Source organism: Fragaria vesca, unplaced genomic scaffold, assembly GCF_000184155.1.
Source record: "Fragaria vesca subsp. vesca unplaced genomic scaffold, FraVesHawaii_1.0 scf0513160_u, whole genome shotgun sequence".
NCBI classification, from domain to species: Eukaryota; Viridiplantae; Streptophyta; class Magnoliopsida; order Rosales; family Rosaceae; genus Fragaria; species Fragaria vesca.
The window spans coordinates 234,817-255,246 of NW_004443448.1; the positions used below are offsets into that span (position 1 = coordinate 234,817).

At 39.0% G+C, this 20,430-nt stretch overlaps 3 protein-coding genes across 3 annotated transcripts; 1 reads left to right on the forward strand and 2 right to left on the reverse strand.

The window, feature by feature from the left end:
- Nucleotides 1–4,024: 4,024 nt before the first annotated feature.
- On the reverse strand, nt 4,025–6,361 carry LOC101310285. The gene is made up of 5 exons (XM_004310115.1): nt 5,689–6,361; nt 4,972–5,581; nt 4,745–4,870; nt 4,492–4,633; nt 4,025–4,336 (listed from the first exon to the last, which is right to left on the reverse strand). The coding sequence occupies exons 1-5, from the start codon at nt 6,359–6,361 to the stop codon at nt 4,025–4,027; spliced, it is 1,863 nt and encodes a 620-aa protein (XP_004310163.1).
- A 6,222-nt stretch (nt 6,362–12,583) lies between these two features.
- LOC101310575 (putative 1-aminocyclopropane-1-carboxylate deaminase-like) lies at nt 12,584–15,096 on the reverse strand. The gene is made up of 7 exons (XM_004310116.1): nt 15,025–15,096; nt 14,479–14,799; nt 14,273–14,315; nt 13,851–14,189; nt 13,266–13,395; nt 12,979–13,152; nt 12,584–12,833 (listed from the first exon to the last, which is right to left on the reverse strand). The coding sequence occupies exons 1-7, from the start codon at nt 15,094–15,096 to the stop codon at nt 12,584–12,586; spliced, it is 1,329 nt and encodes a 442-aa protein (XP_004310164.1).
- Nucleotides 15,097–15,489: 393 nt separating this feature from the next.
- Nucleotides 15,490–20,385, forward strand: LOC101308634 (protein SDA1 homolog). Its single transcript, XM_004309952.1, has 15 exons — nt 15,490–16,245; nt 16,444–16,620; nt 16,742–16,866; nt 16,948–17,083; nt 17,318–17,467; nt 17,549–17,608; nt 17,876–17,971; nt 18,045–18,104; nt 18,268–18,342; nt 18,425–18,478; nt 18,642–18,743; nt 18,851–19,426; nt 19,572–19,694; nt 19,810–19,917; nt 20,128–20,385. The coding sequence occupies exons 1-15, from the start codon at nt 15,841–15,843 to the stop codon at nt 20,275–20,277; spliced, it is 2,397 nt and encodes a 798-aa protein (XP_004310000.1). The 5' UTR covers nt 15,490–15,840; the 3' UTR covers nt 20,278–20,385.
- Nucleotides 20,386–20,430: the final 45 nt, after the last annotated feature.

Consider the following 20,430-nt stretch of genomic DNA (forward strand, 5'->3'; position numbering starts at 1 on the left):
AAGATTTGGCATAAAAACACATAGATGTACCGATATATAAATAAGTAGATTAGCTGGACTCAAAAGTAGTCTAGCTCCGCGCATTGTCAAATTAATTTGATACTACTATATTCCTTCAATTATCAAACTAATTAATCTAGTATTATACTAAACTAAGTTCACGTACTTGATATATCAATTACATTTTTTTTAGAAATTGGAATAACTCCATAACGATCAATACATGAGTAATCTGAGGACTACTCAGATACAATAGTACACTAAGAATTGAAAAAAAACAAAAAGGTGGACATTTAATCGACTAAAAAAACGAATGAAAAATAACCTCTAAACTTATACAACCCTAACGCAAAAAAATTTGACGCCTAAGACCCATTGATGTACGTTTCATTTAAACAAACTAGTGGAACAGCTATATGGTGGAGGTGTCACTCCCACGAAGGTCCAGAAACAAGCCCAGTCCACTTGAGAAGAAAGAGAGCCAAGGGTAGTCTAAAGGCCTAGAACCCCCCAGGCCACATAGTTCTAGCCCAGCAGAGCCTAGGCCTAAGGACCTAGCCCTCTCTCTTTGCAAACCCAGCAAACCTGACCGGAGGTGGATGTTTGTTGGAGCCTATAATCGCCGGTTAATCTGATGGTCTTCCTGACAACGCCATCCTTGTCAGGTGGCGCTGGGTACTCCTCCGAACTGAGATCAGCGCCGCAAACCGCTTCACAAGGCTTTGCTTCTACCTCTGCCCAAAAACATTCTCTGAAAACTGAGACTGATGGCGAGAGCGAACCAGCCCGTCGCCACCTCTACTCAACTCAAAATCCAGATCTCTAACCCACCTTTTACCTCCGTCGCGTGCGTCGTTACTGACGGTGAAAGCCTTCGTTGGAGATTAGAGCGGGACCAGGGGACCTTGTCGCTTTCGTTGATAGACCGACTCTAAAGCAGCGCCTTCCCCTTCTTCACAAAACCACTCGAAGACGCAAACCACGACTAGACGCTAGACAACCTAGAGCACAAATTGCTCTAGTCTCTCTCAAAATCACAACGCCTAGACGCCGCTTGACCACCACGCGCAAGTGGAACCCTAGGTCACTGCCGCCCTCATACACGAAACCCTAGGTTTCGGTTTTCTCAAACTCCGGAGAAGACGGAGCGAGCCTCTTTTTCTTTATATTCTTTGTTTTATTTGTTGATGTATCAATACATTAATTCAATAGCAACATGATTTTCTATATATTTAGTTCTCATTCACAAATTTATTATTTATTTAGGTTCAGTTTATCTTTAATGGTACTGTGCTGCTAAGCTGAAGCTATGGCTATCGAAGAGATGGTCCAAGCTCCGCTCTTCTAAATCATCTTGATTCAACAATTGTTTTCCCAACAAGATTTACTTTCCTTTAGAAAATCAAGCTTTCAGTTGAATATATAATTATGCTACTCAACGCTTTCACTTTATTTGATTTTGACACACATTTTATGAAGTGAATTTTGTACCGGACCACAGCCATGATCAGGCTAGCCTTTTCTTTAGTTCGATTGTCTTCTCCTTTCAATGTTCTTGACGTTTCATTTGAATCAGTTAGACGAAGATTGTTCTTGTGGTTTCCTTCTTAAGTTTTTTTGTTTTTTTAGAAGAATTTCTTAGCCTTTTTCTTTCTTGTATTAAAAAGAAAAAATTTGAAGAAAGTATAGGTCCACAATATGGTAGAATAATTGGTACATGTTGCAAAAGACAACAACGGCTACATGCTAATAGCATGCATGTACATGTATTACAAGTTTGACCCCACGATCAAGCTAGCCAGAAGAAATTTTCACGTTTTCGGGTCTGAAAGTCTGAAACCCTGAATTAACCAAAAAGATGAGACAAAAGAAAGCTTAATCGAGAGAAAGCACATATAGAGACAGCAAAACAACCAAATGAACCTCTGCAATTTCTTCTTGCATCGCTCTCTGGTAAATCTGAATATCCAAACAAAATAGTACCTTCTACATTTCATGATTTTCGTTGTGACCACACCAGAAACCCAGGAAGAGAAATATTACACACGCTATCCCAAAACTCACGGGGTAATTTATGGTTTTTACAGAATTATACGTATCCATCACATAGACCCATCTTGGAATGATGAACATTACTCGAATATTAGCAAATAGTTACGAATCAAATCAAGAATCCTTTAGCAGTTTAGATTCCTCAATCCATCCCTTCAATCGTTTTGAGATGTAAATTAGAACCATATATAGCAACTAATTAAGCACAAGACATAAAACCATAGAATGATATACCCAAGGATTAAAATCTCTGCCATATATCTGATATATCTCCCGATATTTTCATTTTTTGAAAGATCGATATATTTAGAGGGGTAAATATTTTATCTTCTAATGTATCTCCGATATATAGGAAACATTTATGATATTTATGATATATCTTCAATATATTAAAGAAATATCTGTAAAAAAATTCGCATAAAAAAAATCACGTTCCAACAAATATTCAAGAGATGAGTAATTCCCTCGAGTATATCTGAATGAATATGGACAATCTTCTACAGTGGGAGGATTGAACAATTTTCCATATGAAGAAAATTACAATCATGCCTCCCAAGATCATGATCATAACTTTAGAAGTACTAGGTATGGAACGCAAAAAGATACCATGTATGAGAGAATTGGGGGAGGACTACAGGATGATTAAGATGTTGCTTCAGTTGCGTTAAGTTTTGAGTCTATCAGTTTAGGTAATGGGACTGAAATCTCAAATGAATCCCAAGAAGACAACAATCAATATGACTACAATGTTTATAGCTATAATCAATGCGTAGAAATTAGTGATCAGTCATTTAGTTGGATTCATCCTTATTATCCACTTATAGGGGAAACAGTCGGCTATTCCAAATAAATATATGATTATCATATTCAACACTACAATTCGTACTATATGAGTCATATGTCTTGGTCTGATTAACAACCTAGATTCTCATTCTAGATGTAGATGAAATTGATGTTTGTAGTATTTATATATAAATCTAATCATTTAAATATTTCAGAAAAAAAAATTCTTTCTAAAATCTTGATATTTTTTCCCGGATATCCCGGATATATCTGATATCTCATTTTTTAAAAATACCGATAGATACACCAATACTAATATTTTAATCCTTATATACCTACATAAAAAATGACACAGATCGGATTAACAGTAAATGTATACCATAAAAGAGTGCTAGTAAATGCAGCATTTTTCATATATATACAATCCCATTCATCCTGTCTCTAGCTGAAAGGATTTAAACAACTATCATTAGATTAAGACTTTGTTAATGCCAATGCTATACTGTAACAGCAAGAATTTACACGACTATCATCTGATTAAGACTTTGTTAATGACAATGCTATACTGTAACAGCAAAGAGATGGGCAAGATTAAACAAAATGGCAGTTACAAATCGACGATATCGAAAATAGAGTGACAAGAAACTTGCCAGTTCGGTTTATGGTGCATCTGTTAAACCGTTGGTCAATATCTTTCTCCAGTCTATTTTAGTTCCAACGCTTTTGCAATTTTGGGTATTTCATATGTCATGTGTATGAATCTAATTCCAGCCGATAAAAATACGTAAAGTTTTAGAACAACAAAAACTCAGATGCATCCGACAGAAGAAATTACAGCACTCTGCACTACTATACCAGCATCTTAACCAAAGTAGAAACACTACAACTTACATTTTTGCCCAAAAATACAAGATAGAAATACTAAACGAAAAAGAAAAGACAGGAAATTTGAAATGATGGTGGTCTGGCTAACCTGAGAGAGTGACAGAAATTAGGGCTTTGCTTAGGGCTAGAAGCTATGAAGATAGCAAAGGATTTCATTGGTAAACTGGTTCGGTGCTTCAAGCTTTTTAAGCTAAATAGCTACAGCTATCGTCTATATGAGGTAAGCTAGCACATCACATCAAACTAATGACAGACTTGACATGAAAGGAGTCGGGTAGGCTAGCTCTAGTTTCTAAGAGGGAGCTTAGCTGTCTTGGTCGTCGTCGTCGTCGTCGTCATTAAGACTCATCTCGCCGCCGTTTCGGCTGCTACAGTGTTCTGTCGACTCATCCATGTTGTCATGGTTGTGTTGATGTGATTGAGGCAGGAGGAGAGTAATGGGGTGATTAATGGCGGAGGAGTTGCTGCTGCCGGACTTGTGTTGGACGCCGAAGATGGGTTGTGGGTCCGTCACACGCTTGCCGTCCCGCGGCGGCGTAAACACCACCGGCAAGTAGTGATCCATTTCACTCGGGAACTTCGAGTTCTTGAAATGCTCCTTCAACGCTTCCAGTCCCTGAGAATATTAAATAAAAATAAATAAATAACTCATTCTAGTTTTCCAAAAATTTATTTAATTACGACCCTTTCGGAAACAAAAAATATTACTCGGGAAAATAAGAAAAATTAACACATTGATTAATGGAATTAAGGAAGAAAATTAATGCGTGCCTGAACTCTAGCGTAGGTGACTTCACAGATTTTTCTGGAGTTAAAGACCTCCCAATTCTGGTGGTGGAAGGCTTTGTAAAGCCTCCATGTTGCTTCTGGGCTTGTCATGTTCACAAACCCATAACCTACATTGCATTTGTTACTGTTTCGACAAGAACAGACAATCATGAATGAGATTTGTATCAATGTGTTCGAACTATATGTATAATTTCATGTACACATTACCAGAAAAGAAATCAGTGGAAAAAATTACTTGAAATCGATTGGAAGATAAATGAAATCGTAGGACGACAAAGGCTGGTCTTCATCGCCGTCGCGAAGAATCTGATCGTTGCAATGAATGCAGTGGTTGTCCAGCATGCTCAGTAGCAGCTTCTGACTGTAGATAATGCCATAGCCCAAGAGATTATGAAATTCAAATATGAAAGTTCTACTAGAAAACAATGCATAAAATAAAAGTCGAGAGCGAAGAAAACCCACCTGTACTTGTTGGGTATGTTCTTGATCATCAAGGTGGTTCTTGGATCGCTTCTGGATTCAACCATGATATCTTCTTTGATCAGAAAACGAGCATCAAATTTCTTGGGTTGCTTGCCTCTCTTCCCCCTACTACTCCTAGGTGGCGGTGGCGGAGGTGGCTGCAGCTGCCTTGGACTTGTTACCATTCCCTGGCCGGTTTGCTTCTTAGTCGAAACCCTTCTCGAGTGGTCACCCGACTCCCTTTCTTCAATTCCACCCAAATTCAACTCCGCCATAAGAGACTCCACATGAGCATTTCCAAACCCCGAATTAGGCCCACTCGAGCCATACATTCGCGGCGAGCCTGCACTGAACCGAGAGTGGCCGGAGAATGTCTGAGGCAATTCAGGCAGATATAATTCAGGCGGCGCTAGGTTAGCAGTGTTGGTAAGAGAATTCAGCTTCTTCCAGCTGTTGCCTCCGGGGCGACTGAACTCGATCACAATCTGTTTGCCGTGAAATTCCTTCCCGTTCATCTCCTGGAGAGCTCTCGCGGCGTGTCTCACATCGAAAAACTCCACGAATTTCTGGTGCTTCTTCGACGGCGTCTCTCTCAATTCCTTCACAGCACCTGAAAACCAAAAATAAATATAAATAAAAAACATAATCACACTCAAAACGTGACACAATCCACGCAGCTATTGGGCCATGAAAACTTGGAGGAAATGGAAATAGTACCAAAAGCTTGGAACGTTTGCTTGACACGGCTGGTGGTCACGGCCGAGTCGAGATTGAATATCACGATGGTGCCTTGGTTGTGTCCGTCGGGGATTGCCGTGTGGACCGGAATCACGAAGTGGGGCCAGACGTCGCTACTGAGGATCACGGTGGAGCTCCGGTAAGGACCGGAGCTACGGAGGCGGGCCTGGTGCTGCATGTGCAGCTCTCGAATCTCGGCCAAGGCCTTCTCTGCATGCCTGAGATCGTAGAAATGGACAGTCACGATCCCGTCGCAGGACCGCTCCATCTGCACCCACCTCACCTGCCCGAACGCCTCCAGCTCCCTCCGAATCGTCACCTCGCTGACGTCACACGGCACGGGCCTCAGCAGCAGCGCCCGAGTCGGCGCCGCGGCCGGAGGCGGGATCGGGGAGTGCACCGCCGTCACCGCGCTAACGTACGCCGCGGGTGACGGTACGTAGGGCACCGCCACGACTTCGTTCATCGGCGGTGGTGGTGGTGGCGGAGGAGGCGGTACTGGGTAGGGATAATAAACTTGGTGATGAGGTAGTAGAGGCGGTGGTGGTGGTGGGAGGCTAAAAACGGGTATCGGGTTCGGGTTTCTGGGCCTGAATTCCTCGGCTGCCGGGTCCAGACCACCCTGAAACCGGACGAAACCGGTTTCAGCCATGTGGGTTTGAGGTTTTAGCAGGAAAACCAGCTGAGGAGATGAGTAGAAAAACGGTGATGAACAAGTGACGAGTGGTTTTCCGGTGAAGTAGTAGTAGTAACAGTAATAAAACCACTGGGTATTATCACTTGGGTCTTCCAGCGTTGGTCAAAATCCCATCCAGCTTATCTTCCCGAGTAATAGTACACCTTTGCTCTCTCTCTCTCTGAAAAATGGGTCTCTGAGTTTCTAGGTCGGAAGCTACAGTAGAAAAAGCACAGATTGGCTTTGGCTCTATTTTCCTTTTCCACTACTGAAAGTCTCCTAAAAATGCATCTTTTGCCCTCTCTCTTAAATTACCGTATTAGCCTGGTTCATTGGGGGAGGTGGTGAGCGGTAAAGATAAAACCTTTTAGGGGTGATTGGGTAATTTGGCATAAGAATGAGCGGTGGCCGTACACGTGGAATGGGGAGTGTGTGATCATGAGCGATTGAAGGGTACAAGTCATACAGGAAAGGGATTTTTTTACCAAAACCGGAAGGGGTGATTATTGCTCTGCTGTATTGCGTACCTTATTTGACATTAATACTTTTACTGTGTAATTTTCTTTTTTTCTTTAAATTACTATATGTGCTTTTGCACTTGTCTCAGTCATTTACCAAAAAAAGATACTCTTTGTACTTGGTTCTTCCACAAATTCATTGCCGAATTAAAAGGGTACTTGTGTTGGTTTGAATTTCACTATTCTAGCATAAATTTCTACAAATTTGATACCAAATATTGTTTCTAGGCCTCGTTTGATTCACAGAAAGGAAAGTAGTTTTTTTGTTTTTCCTACAGGAAATGAAAGAGAAGGAAAATTCATTTCTCGATGACTTTTCATTCCGATGTTTGGTAACATAAAGAAAAATCATCCGAAAGATTGTTAATTAAAATAATAAAATAATATATTGTGAGTAATAAAAACAAGAAAATGAGATGAGAAAGTGGTTCTTATGAATTTTGGAATGAACAACTTTTTCTCGCATTTTCTCAATCTTTAGAAAAATATTTCATTTATTTCAGTATTCCCAAACACATGAAATGAACAACTTTCTTTTTCTATTGGTTACTTTCTACAAACTAAACGAGGCCCTAATTGACATAGGTGAAAACGGTCACCAAGTTGTTTCAGGACAATTCCACGTATAACATCGCTCACACTGATGCATTACCTATGTCTTGACTGTGACACGGACTTGTGTGTATAAGAGCATCTCCAACAGCTTCCCTAAAATTTCTCTAAAATGGGGAAGCAAAAGTTAAATTCTCCAAAAAAATTATGATCAAAATCCAGCAGCTTCTCCATTTTGGAGATTTCGGTATTTAATATAACAATAAAATATAATATATCATCATGAATTATAACAAAAAAACATTATATATTTCATTGTAACAATAAACTAACTCAATCAAATATTTTATTGTTGTTTTAAATTTGTTGGAGTACGTGAAGAATTTAATTTTGGGGAAGGAAGGCTTTGCTGCAAATTTGGGGAATTAAGACTTCTTTTTCTTCTTCATCCCCATTTTGGGGAATGGGATGGGGAAGCTGTTGGACCTAAAAAGAGCTCTATATTCCCCAAAATTGAGAAGTTTAAGAAAATGAAGAAACTGTTGGAGATGCTCTAAGTGATTTATGGTCATTTACTGAGATGGAAATGAATCCTAAAGGCCATGCACAAAGTTTATAATAAAGTCGTTGAATAAACACCAAACGGTTTCGTCAAGGTTATGAATATTGAGGTTGTTCGGGGTTATTCGATGTCAGTATCTAATTCGACTTAATGACTTACGTGACAAATAATTGCTACCCATTTTAATTTCCTACCATGTATTGCTGATTAGTACTTGTGGCTTCAATATATAGTCTTCTGGGAACTTATGTGTTGCTTACATTGAATACATGTAGGAGAATGGTGGTGGGGAATGGTGGCCGGAGTTTACATGCCGAAATGATGACGGTGGTACGGACAGTCAGAGCAAAGGGAGGCCACATCAACTTTCACGATGAATATATCCGTTTTGATTAGGATCACTCTCTGAAAAAGGTCTCGTACGTAAACTACTACTATAGACTCATATAACCATTATACTTTATTTGCACATATTTGAGGGGATTCGTGTTTTTTTTTTTGGGTTCTTTTACTAAAGTAATTCTAATTCTGAGTCAAGAACACATAGTTAGAGGGAATAAATAAATTGGTCGTATAAATGTAATCCCACATTGCAATATGGGTAAAATGGCTTGCTTCCTCCAAGAATGTCGTCTTTGTGGTCATTCCCAGAATTTTAATTATTTGGTTAATCTTTGTAGATATGCTCAATCATATATATAGTTACTTGAAACCTGCAATGAAGGTGGTGGCAATAATCGGCAAAAGAAGCTTAATTAACAGCTGGTTTACATAATTATTCGTTCATGGCAGCATGAGTATGGTATTGAGCATGTGATATCATGGATTAGTTGAGTGTAAAATTTGGTAAAAGATCCCGTAAATACAACAATTTAAAAATTCAAAGATATATTCTTGAACATGATAAATTATGTTACGAGCAAAGCTTGATATATAGTGGTATGTTGCGTTATGAATTATGATATTGGCCAAGAGAGATTCAAGTACATGCGAGACATTGTTCAGGTTTGAATTTTGACATCTTTGGTCATATATGTTTTAATTGTGTGTTAGGGTTTGTCTTTGGTGCAGATAGGTATGACCGTATGACATACATACAACTAAGATGCGGTTGCATGTGTTAACAAAAGAGTAGTGGGTTGAGAATTTAGAAGAAAGTTTGTCTAGAAATCAAGTATGAAAATTTTTCATGTATTAGTTTAGAACTAGCATGAGAATTTTGAAAAAAGTTTGTCTAGAAATCAAGTATGCATGCTATGTCTTGCCTATTTGTATAGCAAAATTTTCCGTGTATTAGTTTAGAACTAGCATTTGAATCAACTTAACATATAGGATCAACTCAAACCAACTCGAGAATTTGAGTGTAAAACAAACCTCCTTCCTCCCTCAATTGCAAACTCCTGCATTTCTAATCGAATTAACCTAGAGTGGACATGGATTCTCTACGTACTGCTTACATTCATGCCGGAACGTTGTGATAATTCTTCAGCATTTCTATAGTTTTCATCTTTTGAATTTCCTTGTTCTTGTTCAGACTCATAATTCATGTTCTTAATGTCATAGTATGATCAAGTCCAAGAAGAGCAGCAGCAGCACACGTGTGCCGGAGTTTCCAGTCCGCCGGTGAGTCCAACACGAGACTTCCAATGCCGTCGATACCATATTCTAGTCGCGTCTTCGATACTTTGCATGCTGCTGTCGTCTCCCTCTTATGTTCATTCTTTTCCTATTCATTCATTCATAAACAATTTAACACATGCATCAAAGCCCTAAAAAACTAAGCTACTTGTTTATGGGGCACATTCAAACATTTCGATACTGTCTCTCATTTCTTTAACCCTCAATCTATGAGCTTGGTAAAGTCACAGTATGATTGTACTACTATATTATTGTCATGCACGATTGACCAGTTTTTGGTATGGAGGAGATACTTCTTCACATTTTTCTTGGTTTCTTTTTCTCTGTTTCAATCAAGGAGTAAAATATCTAAAATATCTTTGATATTTCTTTAAAATTTATGTTTTTTACAATTACTGATACTAATTTTCATATCTTTCCGATATTTTATATTTAGTATATTTTTAGTTAAATATACAACTTTTAGATAAAATTTAGAAAAATTTACATCAATAATCGATATATCCATCGAGATTTTATTTTTTCGAACCATCGAAATTTTCATGATCGTCTATATTTTAATCGTTGGTTTCAATTACAATATGTGCTATGTCACTAATTAAGGTATATTGTAATTCTCGACTAAACAGAAACTACAACGATGGCCAAGCTATTGGAGACTGCAAAAATAGCGAGGATTATGTCAAATTTTTCACTTGTCTAAAAGCTTGGATTATGTTAAATTTCAACATTGTATTATCTCGCGCAGTCCCTTAATATTGTCCCTCATGTGAGCAAACTTGATGCTATTAATAGAGTAGATCGACATCCATCTTATGTAGATTATGCTTTGGAGACATAAGAAAAAAGTTTCGTCCAAAAGAGCGAACGGTAATAAACTAAGCTAATTTCGTGTTTAAATCCTAGATACGTCGTCTCTGAGTACATGATTCTTACGACTAGTAACTACAAAATTAGTTTAACTAGTAATGCTGCAGTGTTCCCCATTTGCTGTACAGGATTCATGGGCCACAATCTCTCTCTTGCATTATGAAGAAGGATCCCTTTCATCCCCACAGAAAGTAAGTGAAAGTGACATTTCCTCTTTATCCCAGCAAACCCTAGCCTATTTCAAGGATGTGCAGGTATAAGCTTTCTAAACAGCCAAACACACACAGGGACATTCCCTATCTTTGTTTGTGGATCAATTCCATTATCCATCACAAACTATATACTAGTAATGTAGCAATGCCTTTTCACATTTCCTCCTTGTTCTTATGTGGGGTGCTCCCACCTATATATGTCACAAGCCATTGGAGGATTATATGGCTAGTGCAAGAAGCCCTAATATTCCATGTAGAAAGTAGTGAAGACTGTTTGCTTTGCCTGGAAAAGAAGAAAGCCAATTTGGAGTACGAAAGCTGCAGATGGAGCAGCATAGCATTCAACTTTGAGAAAAGAATAGTATAGAATCTTGTTGTTAATTTAAGTGGTTACCATAGTTTATCACCTTCCAACAAAAACTTAATAATGTATACAAGTGATCGAAGGATGATGGATGAAAAAACTCAACGGGTTGGCATGTTAGGCTATAAGTGGAGCAGACACTGGAAGGATTCTAATGGTAGTAATGTAATATGAGGTGTCTGGTTAGATTCTCAGCTTATGAAAAACATCCCTTAAGGATGGGACATACCTAAATTGCTCATGGTCTCAGAATGGTAGCTCAACCACCATCATTTCTTTAAATCAAAGAAGGATGATGGATTAAAACCCCTAAGCACCTAACACAAAAGATAATTTGAACGTCTGAAATCAATTGATAATAGATAAAGAAATGAAATCCTGAATCGCGACACCGTATGATATTACTCTCAACTGTCAACAGAAAGCGTGACGTGATTCATATGCTAAATTTGATTGGGGTATAGGTTGAGCTGCCATTTAGCTCTAGGGTGAGACAATGGATCCAGGAGACCATCAAATTCTGCTTCCCCTTAGTACCAGGAATGTTGCCTGCACTTGTTTTTTGTGGCTTGGTTTGCCACCACGAACTCTGATGCTCCAACCACTATGATCAGTGATTATTCTAATTAATAGAATCTTGGATTGTGTGTGCCATGTCGTGTGCTGCTACTACCGTGGCAAATCGTTTTGCAAGTGCAACAATAGGCACATAAACATACATACTTTGGGCAAGGGTTCCTCCTAGGCATTTTCTTATTTGGGTAAGGGATTCTAGGTTGCTTTTAGATTAGGGGATTCAATTATATGTTAATTTGTTGTGTTATTGTAACATTATCACTTTGATCAAGAATGTTCCACTTATAAAATTAATAGCGGGAAGCAGCCCAATGTGGAAAGAAGTTTAGCTTTCTACTTCCCCAGATTTACAGTCCCATAGACAAACAGAGGAAGAGGGAGAGAGTCATCAGTCATGGATGACTTTGGGCGCAAACAACAAGCAAATGTGCAAGAGTTTTCTTGTTCTTTATAGATGGTGGGGTTTTATCAATAATTTCAGAAACCCAACTCAGTTTTTGGGCCATTGACTAGGTTTGCATGTAGTTTGTTCTAACATACAGTAGTTTAGAAAGGCCCATAACCACAACTTAGTTGTTGTTGCCTTTAGAGTTTAGGCAAGGAGAGTTCACTTCATCATATATGAAGTCTCTACTCTAACTAAGGCAACCAAATCAGGATGATTGATTAGACTTTAGATAGTGAAGAAAAGATTGTGAAAATTCTAGAAATGATAACATAGTTTCATCAAGATAGAGGGAGCTGGAAAATTACATGGCCAGTGAACCTCTTGCATATTAAGAACTTTTAATAACAGGACTACTTCCATTCTTTTTCCACTCTGTGTCAGAGTTGAGTTTAATGGGGGAATACAATGCCTAAATTCCCTCTACTGTGTAATGGAGCTCACTGGACTCAACTACCTGTTCAACTGGATGGTCCAACTTTGAGTTTGGAGAAGTAAGATTTGTACCTCTGTGCTAACCCAAACATGCCTAGAGTGCCTCCAGTGTGAAGCATCACCACTTTTGCACCTCCTTCAACTTCTGCTTCCTTTTTATGAAGGGCCATTGCCTTCTCCCAAGCAGAAAGTGTATAAACTGGGTCGACTAAAATACCAGTTTGTTGTGCAATATGTTGGCATGCCTCTAATTCCCCTTCTAATACATTGCCAAATCTGAGGAGTTTTGTGGCAGGATTTCAGTTATAAAAAGAGAGACTAAAATATACAATCAAGAGTTATATAGATATAACATGGTGTATGACATTTTGGATTATAAACAATATCACAAGAGTTGTGAAGATTTGGACAAGCAACTCACTTTCTTGGGTGACAACGTTCTACCCAGTGCACGATTCCTTTATCTATATCATTGAAGCAGTGATCAATATGAGTATGAAAATGCCTCTTGAAATTGGAAATCAAACGCTTCTCCTGATGTCTGTACCCATCATACGTATCAGCCAACATCACTGCAGTTACCTCCCATGGGAGCCTGACAAGCAGCGATAGAAATAGTTAATATGCTGCAGTAGTCTGCCTCAATAAGAAGCTCAGTAATTCAAATCACTATTTCAAAGTAGTCATGTAATACATACGGGAACACACCCCAAACATATGGCTCCAAGAGCTAAACCAACAGCTGTTGTCCCAGTTCCAGAATCTACAACAAGCTTCAAGACCCTTCCATTCCCAAGCAAGTGATTCTGCGATAAGTACTGCACTAGGCGAGTCAAACCTAGGGAGAGAAACATATATTACAGTCTTAAAAATAACAGCTAGCACAACATCATGATGCAAGGATCAACTTAATACACAACACGAAAAAGGCAAAACACAGGGGAATAAATGAATAATTGTGCACACGTAGTTTTAGACCAAAAATGCAGTACAAAGAAATCCTAAAGTAAACCCATGCATTTCCCTAGCAATGAGCCAACAACAATAAACTTAACTTTCTGGAGGCATTTTCAAGCTCACACGTAATATTGCGAACTTATTCTCAACAGAACCATACAAACAAGGGTGTAGTACCAACAATGCTTCAGAAGATACGGACGATTAAAGTTATGAGAGTTAAGGTGAAAGTTATGGGCTTGATCTGTAATCATGATCAGGCTAACTAAACAGGATGCCAATACGTAGACATGGAAGCAACAAGATTAAACTTTGTTCTAAATTGACTCAAGTTACCTAGTAATGCTACAACATCTCCTGCACCTTCATTGACAATTACAATTTTCCGAGGATGGTCACTTCTTTGAGCAATTTCTTGCGAAAGATTCAGAGCACCATCATTTTGATTCAAAGAAGCCTCCAAAATATCATCAAACCAAAGGACGGTACCGCTACTGCCTGCCAGAGTATCAGCATGGCTCTTTAACATCTTTTCCCTATTGGCATAAAGCGATCTTGGTACATAAGTGACATTGCCATATATGGTTGACATCAAGTTATAGCCAGTCAGTACTTCAGGCTGCTCCCCTCGTAGGAGTAAATGTGGTTTCAGTCCTCTTTCTGAACATGAAACGGCTGAAGCACACACAAGTCAGTGAAGTCACTACTTAGCAGCAAGATCGAATATCCAACAGTATTTGCAGCAAGAAATTACCTACCAACAGCTGCTGTATGGGCACTCTGGCAACCTCCACAAGTCACCTAAACCACAGAAAAGTCAAGACTTGAATGTTGTTTGGTCATTAGAGGAACTTATTTTGAAAATGAATTAGTACTAAATATTGGACTATATAACGTCTAACAAATGTTATCAAGTTCATAAGCTCATAAAATGATGATGACCACAGAAGGATCATAATCTCACCACATCAGTCACGGAATGATCTTCGACAAGGGGAATCAATGCATCCAATTTTCTTGCTTTGTTTCCATTGATCAACGGATGCAACAAATCATCCCTCACAATAAAGAAAGAATCGTCCTTTTCCGCCATAGCGTCACTAAAACATGGGTTAGTATTGTTCCAGAAGGAAATATCAGACAAGGGTCTTCCTGGTTGTGGTTGTACTTTGCTGGTTGAAAGCATTATTTGGTGAATCCTAGCATCAGGGCTAGGCAATGTCCATCTTCTATCAAGCAATTTTGACACAAACTCATCTTTACTCAGTTTCACATTGGAAACACACTGACAATAAGGATTAAAGAATTTCGTCAAACATTTATGGGAATGCAAAGTTTGAACATAAACCCAAGACTAATATGTAATGATATGAGAAGAGAACAAAACTTTGGCAATGAAAAATTGAAAACCGAATCGAACCCATTACTTGCAACAGAAAGCTTTGCTTAAACTATGCCTGGGTGGCTGACTGTCTGTAGTGAGATAGAGAGAGAGAACCTGTTTCGAAACTTGGCCGGAATGAAAGCTCCGTTTGATAGCTGAAATGGCTCTCTTACTGGGAAAACTTTCAACAACTTTCATACTCGTTTGGCTAGGAAGTAGGAAGACATAAGGAATGGCTGTGGAGTCGTAAACAATAGATACGAAAAGTCATTATTTATTACCCCACGTATCCGCTTATTTACGAATATATATCCGCACGTATCAGATGCGTATCGGGCCATTTCCGGCCGTACACGGTTTTTTCCGGCCATACCAACGTGGTACCTGATGCGTTTTAGATTCAGAATATGTTCTTGGATATGCCGGAAACGCACGCATCTTATATGGCCCGATATGCGTCTGATATGGCCGGATACGTATCCGTAAATAAATTGGATCGTCGGGACAATAATAACTTTCAGCTTAGTGGGTTAGTATTTAGCTAATTACTATAAGACCGAAAAGTCATTATTACCCCAACGATTTGATTTATTTTCAGATACGTATCCTGCTGTATCTGATGCGTATCTGGTCGATCCAGCATTTTTCGGTCATGCCAGCGTGTAGCCGGTGCCTTGTAGGTTCAGAATCTATTCTCGGATGCTCCGGAAACACGTCAAAAATTGCCGGAAACGCCCGAAAACGCTTTCTTAAATAAATCGGATCGTGGGGCAATACTACTCTTTGAGACGGTTTATTACACGAACGTGGGCCGGGTCGTGTCTTTGGCGGATTGGCCTATAATGGGTCCCCTACCCACCCTTGTAACAGAACCTATAAAATCTCTAAACCTTGTTGTAGGGTTTATCAGATTTTCGGAGGCGCGCTAAAACCCCTGAAAAAATGAGTTCCCACTACCTCTCGCCGGAGCCACTCTCGGCCTCGGGTCGGAGCTCCGAGAAGATGAGCCTCCCGACGCTTCAATCCAAGATGAAGTGCGACCCGGAAGGGTACGAAACGGAGCTTCTCCTCGTCTACAACCAATTCAAGTCGTCGCTGGAGCTCTTCAAGCAGCAAGCCGATCTCGGATTCAAGTCCGTCACCGGCAGCGGGGGCAGCGACCCAACCGTCGCCAAGGACCTCGCCGACCGGGCCATGTTTCTGGCCCACGTCACCCCCTTCTACCCGGCCCAATTGGCCCAATTCCCATCTCAGCTCTCCGAGTTTCTCCACTCCTCTGCTCGGACTCTTCCCTCTGGTCTCAGATTGCATGTTGCTCAAGCTCTCATTCTTCTTATGAACCGAAAGGTGTCAACTTTATTCATTGTTTTCGATTTCGAAAAGTTTCCTTTTTGGGCAATGTGAGGTGTTGGGATTTGAGGGTGTTGTTTCTATGTATAGAAATGTTTGGACTTTGTTATGAACTGGGTTTTGATTGCTGAGCAAGTTGTGGATGTTTTGGTTTCGGATTATAGTAATGTGTGTGATTTTGTGGTGGTGTGCTAGATGGTGGATATTGGAGACAATCTGGGTTTGTTTATGGAGTTACAGAGTTACGGCGATAAGGCTTTAAAGATACTGGCTTACAATCATGTCATTCATAGCATAAAGAGAATGAATTTGAAGCATAAGAATGAGGCTAAGAATCGGGCGCTTCAGAATGTCTTGTTTCGGATGCTACAGGTGTGTGTTGATGCGTTTTCTTTTTCGTGATGTTCACTAGCTGCTGATAGATGATCCTTAAAACTTCAAGGGCTTGAGGGATTGAATGGATGAATGTGTGTTTTTTCTTTTTGTTTTGTAGCTAGAGGATGAAACAAAGGCAAAGAGAGCACTTATCACTCTACGTGAGCTTCACCGGAGAAAGGTGTGGTTTGATGAAAATACAGCAAACGCGATCTGCTCTGCATGTTTTCATCCATCGTCGAGGTTCGCATTGCTCTTTTGGTGTTTTCTATATCATTTCAATCTTGGGTTTCAAGTGAGTAATTTTTTGTTTACATGTGTCAGGATAATGATTGCTTGTCTCTCATTTCTGCTTGATTATGAGAAGATTGAAGAGGAGGATGATAGTGATGCATCGAGTAGTGATGAGGACACTCCTCATAAAGCCCATGTAGCCATTAATAGAGAGGATATATACAAGGTCAGTTTTACTCTATCATGAGCAGTACTTCTAGCCAGTTTATATCATGGTAAATGATACTTAAAAGAGTTTTACTTTGATGATTGTCCATTTCCCACATGCTTGTCGGTAATATTTATGCTTTAGTATCCCATATTTTCTGGGTGAATAGGATAATTTTTGTTTTCTTGCAAATGTAACTCTCTTTTTTTTCTTTTCTTTTTTTTTCAAAACTGAAAATAAAACTTCTTTCAGGCGCACCATAAGGGTACACTTGCTAGCAAGAAGAAAAAGAAAGCAAAACTGCAGCGTGCCATCCGTAGCCTGAAAAAACAGCAACGCGTAACATCAGAAAAAAGTACATCGAATTATCATACACCACTTAATCATTTGAGAGATCCACAGGTTTGTCTATTTTTATTATCTACATCTTGTTTGTCATCTTATGTGACTTATCAAGGATATTTAAGATTTCATTCTCCACAGGAATTCGCTGAGAAGCTATTCTCCCGTCTTCAAAATAGTACAAAAGTTGAACGCTTTGAGGTAAATAACTATTGATGTTTTACATGTGTAGAATTCAATAAGTATACATACATGCAAGACTTGTAGAGAAAGCTCTGTATTGCTCACCATTATTGGAAAACGATTATATTTCAACAGTATCGGGAAAGAAGAGATAATTACAAACCACTTTGTTACATATAAATTATGCGTTTATATCTTTTTGTCCTGTTATGTAGTTTGTTCTAAAACTGATAATGGAAAGTGCATTTCTCATTTGTTTTGACTATCATCTTATGTTTACTGAAGGTCAAGATGATGATGTTGAAAGTAGTTGCTCGAACGATTGGGCTTCATCGCTTGGTTGTGTTGAACTTTTATCCTTATTTTATGAACTACATTACGGTATGTTATCTGACCTATTCAATGAATGTCTTTTTCTCTTGATAACCAAATTGTGACTTTATTAGTTTCACAGCCTCATCAAAATGGTGTCACTGAATTACTCGCTGCAGCAGTCCAGGCCTGCCATGATATGGTAAGTTAGCTACCTCCTATTTGTGAGTGGACCTCAGTAGAATTTCATTCTTTTTTTCTATCCCGTCATTATCCCAAGTCCCACTTCTGTTGGAAATGAACCATTATTCAAATTACTAGTTAGTCAGTCAACTCAATTAACTTGTGTACTTGCTTATGAGCAGGTTCCTCCTGATGCAGTTGAACCACTTTTCAAACAAATAATAATCAAATTTGTAGATGATCGTGCACAGCCAGAGGTGCTACTTCATAAGTGTATATTCTTTTCTTTTATTTTCCCCTTCTCAAGTTTCCTATCTATATCTGACTTTCTTTTGACAGGCTATAGCTGTTGGACTGAATACTATAAGGGAAATATGTTTACGAATGCCTCTGGTAATGACCTATAATATTAATTTAGTTATAGTATTGTCTGTATTCAGTTGAAGTTGCCAATCTAATGCTATAAATTATTGGTGATGGCACATTCAATCATTTGTATTTCTACTGTATGCATGATTCAACGCTTTCTGATTATAATTTTGTTTCCTGTAACTAGTTGATGACGGAAGATTTGCTGCAAGATCTTGCATTATATAAGAAATCACATACCAAAGCAGTTTCAGTAGCAGCCCGTTCACTCATTGGCTTATTCAGAGAGGTCCCTTCTCCTTTCCTCTGTATGCATGTGCTAGTGCTTGCTAGTCATGCCTTCTCATAAACCATGGTTGCATAACAAGGCTGACTATTTAGTTTATGTAAATGCAGCTTAACCCCTCCCTGCTGATTAAGAAGGATCGTGGCCGCCAACATGTTAACTCAAAGGCAAGGCCAAAAGCGTATGGAGAAGTCGATGTACTTAACGATGTTCCTGGTCTTGATTTACTGAAAAATGATGATGACAATGAGGACAGTGATGATAATGACGACGATGATGATGAACCATCATTAAGGGGCACTGATGAGATGCTAGCTTCCAGTGATGATGAAGGCTTGCAAATAACCAACACTGATAGCGGAAGTGAAAATGACGACATGATGTCTGAAGATGGTGATGAGATAGATGAGAATGACAGTGATGTGAGTGGTGATGAGGATGAGGTGGAAGCGGAGGATGAAGATGAGGATGAGGAGGAAGAATCTGACAAAAATGATGGATCTGGAGTAAAAGAAAACACGGCAAAAAAGAGGAAATTTGCTGATTTTGATGCACAACTTAATGATGCTGAAGCAAGTCTTAGGACTTTGAAGAGATTAGCCAAAGAAAATATGGGTTCTGTGCCTTCAGACTCGACAGATGGTTTTCTTTCTAATGAGGATTTCCGAAGGATTAAGGAATTAAAGGTATATCAAGGATAAGGCAGGCATCAGGCTGTAACTATAGGATATGGAAAACTTAAATGTTCTGTTCTCTTTCACTCATGCATAATCATCTCTTATCAGCTAGCAATATATTATGTTGTTTACTGGTTGATGTTTCCTTTGTTAGGCAAAGCAGCGATTGACTCAGCAGGGGTTGGTGAAAAAGAGCTCAGATGCAAAGTCGACAGCATTCAGGATTCCAACTTCCGATGAATTAAGCAGTAAGCGAGTTGATCCTGCTAAGCTTGAAGTAAGTTCTATATCATTTCACTCTCAGTTCTATATCATATACCTTCTCTGCTAGCATTGAAATGATTTGTACCACCTTTTATTTTCATTGACTCAATTGAACGTCCACTGTGTAGGTCCATGTAAAAAGAAGAATGACTAAGGAGGAGAAGCTGGCTTTAGTGAAAGCAGGGAGGGAGGATAGAGGGAAGTACATTTCTAAAGCTGCTGTGAAACAGAAGAAGGTATGTTTACTTCAATTCTCTGAAGTTATCATGTGTTAGAGTTCTACAAGTGTCTTCAAGGCTTTGAACTTCGTTATCTGTTACTTATTACGGCCTTTATAATTGAAAAATAGAGATAAACAAGTGATTAAACCCTAGGGCACCTATAATAGGGCTCAAAGTAAATATATGCAAGCTTGATTTTCTCTAACATGTATGTAAAATTTTCAGACGGGAGGTCTGAGCAATAAGCAGAAGGAACACAAGAAGGCTATGCCACTTGTTGCAAAGAGGGCAAAGGTTGCAAAGTCTCGAGTGGAGAAACGGAAAAAGCAGCAGCTTTCTGGCAAAAATTTCAGAGGGAAGAAAGCATGGAAATGATCCTGGAAAGTCCAATATACTTTTTGTCCTGCTTCTGGTTCAGTTCCAGTAAAGTTTACTTTTACTTTCTTTGGCCAGAAGTAAATCATAAATTTGAGATGAAGACTTGTTGCAACTTGAACATTTTAATTGTTGGACCCAAATACATAGCTG

Excerpts from the sequence above, each read along its gene's own strand:
- LOC101310575 (XM_004310116.1), bottom strand. The coding sequence starts at position 15,096 with ATGAAAGTTGTTGAAAGTTTTCCCAGTAAGAGAGCCATTTCAGCTATC. Across the intron at positions 14,800-15,024 it reads GGAGCTTTCATTCCGGCCAA|TGTGTTTCCAATGTGAAACT; the intron begins GTTTCGAAACAG and ends CCTTATTGTCAG. Across the intron at positions 13,396-13,850 it reads AGATGTTGTAGCATTACTAG|GTTTGACTCGCCTAGTGCAG; the intron begins GTAACTTGAGTC and ends TTCTCTCCCTAG.
- LOC101310285 (XM_004310115.1), bottom strand. The coding sequence starts at position 6,361 with ATGGCTGAAACCGGTTTCGTCCGGTTTCAGGGTGGTCTGGACCCGGCA. Across the intron at positions 4,871-4,971 it reads AACATACCCAACAAGTACAG|TCAGAAGCTGCTACTGAGCA; the intron begins GTGGGTTTTCTT and ends CATTATCTACAG. Across the intron at positions 4,634-4,744 it reads TATCTTCCAATCGATTTCAA|TAACAAATGCAATGTAGGTT; the intron begins GTAATTTTTTCC and ends TTGTCGAAACAG.
- LOC101308634 (XM_004309952.1), top strand. The coding sequence starts at position 15,841 with ATGAGTTCCCACTACCTCTCGCCGGAGCCACTCTCGGCCTCGGGTCGG. Across the intron at positions 16,867-16,947 it reads TGTTTTCATCCATCGTCGAG|GATAATGATTGCTTGTCTCT; the intron begins GTTCGCATTGCT and ends TACATGTGTCAG. Across the intron at positions 19,695-19,809 it reads TTGATCCTGCTAAGCTTGAA|GTCCATGTAAAAAGAAGAAT; the intron begins GTAAGTTCTATA and ends TCCACTGTGTAG.